The sequence below is a fragment of the Vombatus ursinus genome, unplaced genomic scaffold (assembly GCF_900497805.2).
Source record: "Vombatus ursinus unplaced genomic scaffold, bare-nosed wombat genome assembly UNPS02005286.1, whole genome shotgun sequence".
Lineage (NCBI taxonomy): Eukaryota > Metazoa > Chordata > Mammalia > Diprotodontia > Vombatidae > Vombatus > Vombatus ursinus.
The window spans coordinates 49,772-57,853 of NW_020945064.1; the positions used below are offsets into that span (position 1 = coordinate 49,772).

Genomic DNA, 8,082 nt, shown 5'->3' on the forward strand with positions numbered 1-8,082 from the left:
GCATAGGCTGCTCCCTTGGCGGGGGTAAAAGGAGCTGGGCGAGCGCACGCGCAGATGGGACTAGGGACTGGCGAGCACCCGTGATCTGGCTACAAGGTCGTGAGGCCTTGGAGCTGGTGGGGTCAAGGGTGAGCGCAAGCGCATAAAGGAGTACTTCCAGCCTCCGGTGGTGGAGTAGGCCTGGAGCGAATCGTGCGTGCTCGTGCTCGCACCAGCACCCCCGCCTCCTCTCCGAAGACCCGAAGGGTCATGGCCGAGGGCCTGGAGATGGGCAAGGACCCCAACGACCCGACCCACTCGCGGACGCTGTTCATTCGTGAGGACGGCAGCTCGATCTCGTTCTATGTGCGGCCGGGCCCCGCGAAGCGGCGGCTGTCCACGCTGATCCTGCACGGTGGAGGCACCCTGTGCCGGGTGCAGGAGCCCGAGGCCGTGCTGCTGGCCCAGCCCGGGGAGGCGCAGGCCGAAGCCTCGGGGGACTTCATCTCCACGCAGTACATCACGGACTGCGTGGAGCGCAACGAGAGGCTGGACCTGGAGGACTACCGCCTGGGCCGCAGGGAGCCCGAGAGCCCCCAGGCGGCCTCCAGGGAGGCCGAGGGGGCCTACACAGAGGCCGAGGACCTGGCCATCGTCCGCTACGTGAAGGACAGTGCCCGCTCCCCGAGCGCCCTGGCGGGCACCGCCCTGTGGAAGGCCATGGAGAAAGCCGCCCTCACCCCGCATCCCTGGCAGTCCATGAAGGACCGGTACCAGAAGCACCTGAAGGGTCTGGAGCAGAAGTATCTAGAGAGGGCCGAACCGGTCAGCCCATCTCAGAAGCCCAAGAGAAAAGCAGAAGCAGAACCTGCAGACGGTGGTAATGACTGCTTTTACTGGACACTGTCAACTAACAAATGTAGCCATGGAAGAAAACTTCCTAATTTTGCTCCTTCCACCAAAGATCCATGTTTTGGATACCTTAAAACACATTTGTTTTTCTTTTTAGGCATCTGGGAAAAATTGTTTGGGCTCTCATTGTATGGAAGCCAAGTTTTCCCGAGCCACTTATGTTCCTTTGCATTCATTCAGAAGGTTTCCCCCCAAAACCAAACTGAGCAAATGCTCTTCAAGTAATCACTGTGTACAGAGCACTTGTGTTAGTAATAATCAGGATGCAAAGGGGGTAAAAGGAATTCCTACCTTAATGAACTTAGTGTAATTGGAGAAAAGGATGAGATATGTTTACACACAAATAATTATGACTCCAAATATATAGGACAAAACGTGGTTGAAGGAAGGATTGGAAGTGGAATCCAAAGACCAGGACTTGAATCCTGCTCTGCCACCTTTACAACCATTGTGACCTCAGGCAAGCCCGACAACCAGCTTTGCATAAGGGTTACCTTTTAGCCAATCTTTCCCCTTCCCCCCCAAGACTCATATTTGACTCCAAGCACTAAAGGGGCTGATCAGTCACTCTACCCAAAGGAAGCCACTAAAGTGCCAGCAAGAGTAGAGTCAATTCCGTGATTTTTAAGTTTTTGAACAGCTCAACCTTGTTGCATTTGTTGATTTTGTTTAGTGCCTTAGAATCAAGTGCTTAGCCAATCATAAGCCATTAACTCACTGGTGGAGTTTGTGGAATAGCTGCCCTTTTGACCCCATCCTGCCAGATGGTAACCTTGCTACTCATTCCTCATTCCACTAGAGGACAGGCTGTGAAAGAAAGACTGTAGGGAAAAGGCTAGAAATGAGAAGCAAGAGGTCAACTTGTAGAGGCTGAAAATCAAAATTCTCTCACGATGTGTTTATTCACTTGACATGAGGTATAGTGGAAAGAACACTGGTTTTGGAATGGGCAGATATTGGTTCTTGGCCTGTGAGTTGTGTGACATTGGCTAAATCACTTAGCCCCTCTGAGCTATCGTTTCCTCATGAGAAAAACACTAATAAGCATGCCTGTTTTGCTTACTTGAGAGGCTTGTTAGGATCAAATGAGGTAGTGTATGTGAAAAGGATCAATGCAACTGCAAGACTGTACTATTACTGTTTTAACTCATCACCCAAGATAGGTAGTAACAAGCACTAGTGTTTTGAGGTTAAATTCCCCAAGTGAAAAATTGCCAAACCAATCTTTTCTTTCCTCCTCTTTCAACAGAAAATCTGTGGTGAACCCTCTAAGGGGGAACTTGTATCTTCAAGCCCTAAAAGGCTGCTTGGGCAGTCACTATGCCTAAAAGAAGCCACCAAACTCTTGGGAGGTCAAAGCAAAGGAACATACACATATCTCTGGTTTCTAATCTCATATTATCAAGAATATTTGGATCCTCATTGCTTGATGGTGATAGCATAGCACTTTACAGATAAAAACTATAAGGATTTTACGTTTTTTAAAAAAGAAGAATTTCCAGTATTCCTACATTCCTCAGTAGTTTAAGGAAGGGTTTGGGGTCCCTTGTTCTTGGAAAAGCCTTGATTTTAAAATAAGATGATAAGCTTTTCAAATGATTAGTTATTTGAGAAAATTGACATTTAGAAACATTTCTAGCCTTTTACTTAAATAAAAGAATGTGTTTGTTTTATATTTCAGAGCCCAGGAATACTCGTGTCCTTGTAGGCTATTGTTTTTCAGAAGTGAGAGTAGAGGTTCTCACTATTCCCTATCTTTGCTTCCTCAGGTGTCAGTTGAATCAAAAGATGTATTTCTGGGATCCATCCTTGGATTGAAGCACATGGGGTGGAAAATGTATTCTCTGTTTGGGCAGAAATAGCTAATACTTGATGTTCACTTTTTTGGGTATTTTTTTTTTTTGTCTTTTATAGAACCCCAGAAGAAAAAAGCCCCTGATCTGCCTGAGGAAGATAGTGCAAAGGAGAAAGTGCAGGAGAATGAAACAACAGAGGGAGACGTTTTGTGCCTTGAAAACCAGGAGGCTGAGAATAGTGAGGTTTGTAAAGAGTGGTGTTTTTTTTGTTATTAATTTATTTTTAGTTTTCAACAATCACTTCCATAAGCTTTTGAGTTTTAAATTTTCTCCCCCTCCCTCCCTTCCTCCTTCCCCAAGATAGCATGCAATCTGACATGGGCTCTACATATGTGTTCCTATTAAACATATTTTCACATTAGTTGTAAAGAAGAATTAGAACCAATAGGAGGAACCGTAAGAAAGAAGAAACAAAACAAAACAGAAGAAAAAAAAGAGCAAATAGTATGCTTTCGATCTGTATTCAGACTTCATAGTTCTTTCTCTGGATGTGGATAGCATTTTTCATCATCAGTCTTTTGGAGATGTCTTAGAGCTTTGTGTTGCTGAGAAGAGCTAAGTCTGTCAAAGTTAGTCATTGCACAGTGTGGCTGTTATTACGTACAGTGTTCTCCTGGTTCTGCTCGCTGCACTCAGCATCATTCGATACAAGTCTTTCCAGGTTGTTCTGAAGTCTGCCTGCTCATCGTTTGGGAGTGTTTTCTTAAATACTTTTTTCCACCTCCCAGTCATCTCCTTTGATCGACTGCTCAGCACAAACCAGAGATGTAGACACAGACACATGAGCAGTTCAGAGCATAATTGAAGGTGAGGATTCCCCAAGAAGGTCCTGGGCAGAGGGTCTGTTAGGACTAGAAAATGGAACTGCTCCAGTTAAGGGGGTGGGGAGAGAACAATACGGTAGGTATGTTCATTTATAAAATACATCTCTTTTGGGCACTGGTCCCAAACTCACTTTAGTCATTTATTTATTTAAATTGGGCTTTATGTTTTTGGAAAAGCAATTTTAATGGTCCTCAAGAATGTAAACTTAGCTTTAAACAATAAGAAAGAAAATGTCAACTTTTTTTTCTTTTTATCAAGTATAGCTTTGTGTCACTATGTGTCTCAACCATGTTCAGTACAATTTCTAATATGTATTGACATTCCAAATTGAATGATGGGATGTGGAAAGATGTATGAACTGGAAAGGGAACCAGATCAGGAACAGGAATGGGGATTGAACCTGAGATTTCATTGGCATAGGGATCTCTACTCACATAGATCCTCATTTATTGAGCACTGCCTTGAGTACTTAGACTTTTGGTGACTTGCCCAGAGGTGGGGCTTGAACTCACATCTGACTCATCTTTGAGGTTAGCTCTATGTCCACTATCCCACACTGAAGATTAGTCATTAAAATGATCCCCATTAGTCTGTTTTTGAGACATAACAAGAAAAACATAAATATTTTTAAATTAATTTTAAAAAATAATATAGTTAAGTCTATGGGAACTAGCTGCTTCTTGCCAGCCAACGATCTGCATTTGACTTTATATTTCCACCGTAGAAGCTCTTAACACTCCTCCAAGTATGTGGTTTATAGTGATCTGTCCACCATGTACAGTGGATGGGAATGTGCTCAATTGTAGTTCAATCAGACTTTAAATAGCAATGCAGTTCACAATATTGAACTGGAATTAGGAGAATTGTTTTTTTCCTGATTCTGCTGGTCACTAATGACCTGGAGTAAAGTCTCTGCTGTGGCGAGCCTCTTTTTGTCATCTGTAAAATCAGAGAGCCGCACCAGGTCATCTCTAACATTCCCTTTGGTCATAAAATCCTGTAACAACTGCTTGGGGTCCTAATTACCTTTCTCCTTTAGTTGTTTTAGATAATATGATCTACCTCAGCTTTCTGATTTCATTACTTTTAGGTTCATGATCAGACCCCTGATCTTGAATTAACTGTGGTTAAAAATGGAGAGCTGACCAGTCCTGGAAAAAATGACGCCAATTTGAAAGAGGCTCCAAAGGACAGCGAGATCGTTGAAGACTCCGCTGTATTAGAAACACAGCCTGAAGCAGAGGAAAGCGGTTCTAACTCTTCTCTTTCACCCGAGGTGGGAGCTGCCATCAGAGTCATCAGACATGTAATGGAGGAGTTTAGTGTGGATCTAGCAACAGTCACACAAGCTTTCTTGAAAAACAGTGGGGAGCTGGAAGCCACTTGCTCCTTCTTGCAGACGGGCCAGCGACCCGATGGATATCCAATCTGGACCCGACAGGATGATGTCGATTTGCAGAAGGATGATGAGAATACCAGAAGTAAATTGATAAAAAAATTTGGTGCTGAGAATGTGGCAAGGAGGATTGAATTCCGAAGGAATTAGGGCAGGACGTCAGGGGCAGAGGCCAGACTCTAGGGTTCATAGAATGAGCAGTTGTCAAAGATGGGGGAGTGAAAAAGACTGACACTTGATTACTAACCAGTACCGTTACAGTGCTGTTGTTAACAAATGTGACCGTGTAAGAAAATTTAAAAGCAAACAAATATGGAAAATGTGAAAATAGCTGATAATCACGTAGTGCTTCAAAGTCCAAAAAGGGCTTTTCATCCATTCCCTCTGACATCTGATCCCCACGTTAGTCATGTGAGGTGGGGACTCTTAAGTGTTGTTATCATTAAAGAGGAAACTGAAGATCAAATCAAATGTCTTACGCCCCCATTCACTGATACTCACAGTTAGATATTGGAGGTGGGATTTCAGCCGCTTGGCTCTCATGTCCAACTCCCTTCCTGCTGTATCGTTCTGTCTTCCAGGAATTGTTTGAAATATTTATTAGTGTAAAGTCCTAAGTCAGAGAATTCCAGTTCATTTTAACTTCTAGTCTCTGTTCCTCTGGCAGAAAGCTGGTTCTGTTTCAGTGGTGAGGTAAAATATAAGTTTGTGCTTTGCATAAAAAGATAAAGAGTAGAGAGCCTCTAAACTCTTAGAATGTGTTGTGCTTAGTCGTAGACTCATAGAATCATAGACTTGGAGCTGGATGAGACCTTGGAGTCCATCGATTCCAGCCCCTTCATTTTATAAGAGAGGAAATGAGACCTAGAGGCTGGGTGATTTACCTCAACTCCCACAGCTATTCAGTGTCTGAGAAAAGATTTGAATCCAGGTCTCCTAACTCTCATGTCTGGTGCATCATCCATGACGTGGTGATACTCCCAGTCAAAGAAGTAATAGGCTACAAGGGGAGGAAAAAGCCAACTCCACCATGTGATTCCTGCTGCCCTTGTGAGATGTAGAACTTGAGAAACCCAAGGGGATTTGGGATCTCCGAGGCCATCTGTTTCAATGCTCTCATTCTGCAGGGGAGGAAACTGAGGCCTAGGGAGAATAAGAAGTAGGGCCATACTGGTTTAATAAATGTCAGGTGAGATTTGAACTCAGGGTCTTTGACACCAGAGGCAGTGTACCTTTCACCATACTGCGCTGTCTTTTGGCAAAAAGCAATGTAAATTGGTTGAGCCTGTGAAAATCTGATACTATTAAAAGCCAGTTATAGGCCCTTTTAAAACTGCTTGGTTTTTACAGGGTTCAACAAAGTGATAGAGACCAGGGGTTTTCCTCTTTTTCTGTGGCGTGAACCCTTTTGGAAGCCTGGTGAAACCTTTGAACCATTTCTCAGAACAGTGTTTTTAAATAATTGACAGAAATGCTAAAATTCATTTAGAGCTTAGGGAAAATAAGGATGTAATTTTTTTCCCATTCAAGTTCACAGATCCCTGAAATCAGTCCATGGACCCCACCTTAAAAACCTTTGAAAAGACTTAATTAAACTCATCCGTCTTGCTAAGCACCAAAGAAAACAGCAATTAAGTTTGATTCCCTGACTTCTTTGAAAATCACCCACTGAGCTGTGACTTGATCCAACCATTTTTAAAAGCATTTGTAGAGTAATAGGAAAAAAATAGCCAAAACATCCATACTTATACCCGTAGATTACATTGCCAGGAATATGCTGCAAATCCAGTCAAGTAGCATTTATTAGGTGCCTACTGTGTGCCAGGCCTTGTGTTCAGCTTTGGAGAGGCAAAGAATAGCAAAGAAGAGCCCTTACTCTTGTCACTTAGAGTGAAAAAGAGAAAGATGGTATACACCCAAATGTATAGCAGCAGTTTTTGTAGTAGCAAGGAGCAAGAAACTGAGATGCCCATCACTGGGGGCCCGGTGGAGTAAGTCGTGGTTCATCAACGTAATGGAATATTACTGTGTTGTAAGAAATGAATACAGAGAAATGTGCTAAGACTAATAACCAAGAGGAGAAAGCAGAAGTAGGAAATTAGCATACACAATGACCACAATCATGTAAACTGAAAGATCGACAACAACAGAACCATTGAAACTGAACTCATTTCAAAATTGTAATAATATATAATTATATATAATATAATAATAAGCTTGGCCCAAAGGAAAAAAAAAGATAAAAGAAGTCTCCAACCCTGGGACTGTGGATGTGGAACACTGTGCATAATGTTGGACTTGTTTGTTATGTTGATTAGTTTGCTATTCTGTTTTTCCTCCTCTTATTCTGTTATAAGCAATACCTGTGTACGTTGAGAAATGTAAGTGATATAAGAACAAAAGAGAAATAAAAATTTATTTAAAAAAATTTCTCATCCATTTTGCTTTTTTACTGTAGGGACCATGTTTCTTGTTTATATCTTGTTCTGACAACATGTTTATGACACTTGATTGTCTTTCCGCCCTGCTCAATCATCCTTCCCATCTATATACCTAATCAGAAGACGTAGTCTTACTAAAAAAGAAAACTCAAGACCTTAATTTAATTTCCCTTGTTATTGATTACTAATAGATTTGTACTGAAGACCACTTGAGACTTAAAAATCGTATACAGAATTTTAATTTCATGCTTTGACCTTCCCTTTATTTGAAATAAACTTTGTACCTAATTCTCACATTCACATACTTTATTCATTCTGTTGATTTCAATTCACACAGGTACAGAAACCTTATCCTAAAGGAGGTTTTGATGGCAGTTTTTTGTTAAAGCCCTTATACCTTGTTATCATTCTGAGGCTGATCAAATGGCTGGGTGGTGTGGGAGGTTGGTTTATCAATCATAGTTCCTCTGGGTACAGTAAAAGCAAGATTTACTGGTTTTAGGACACCAGCTGAGTAGCTAGGCTGATGCTATGCACCACAAAGACATGGCACCCTCAAGTAGCCAGACTAGAAATGCAGGCAACAGTCTGGTTTTATAGATGCATACTTTTCCCCTATTTTGGTGACATTTCCAGGAGATGAACCCCTAGGCATCGTGAAGTAAGAGAATTT

At 42.3% G+C, this 8,082-nt stretch overlaps 1 protein-coding gene across 1 annotated transcript; it reads left to right on the top strand.

Moving 5' to 3' along the window:
* Positions 1-151: 151 nt before the first annotated feature.
* TERF2IP (TERF2 interacting protein) lies at positions 152-7,635 on the top strand. Its single transcript, XM_027845833.1, has 3 exons — positions 152-859; positions 2,806-2,930; positions 4,663-7,635. The coding sequence occupies exons 1-3, from the start codon at positions 250-252 to the stop codon at positions 5,116-5,118; spliced, it is 1,191 nt and encodes a 396-aa protein (XP_027701634.1). The 5' UTR covers positions 152-249; the 3' UTR covers positions 5,119-7,635.
* Positions 7,636-8,082: the final 447 nt, after the last annotated feature.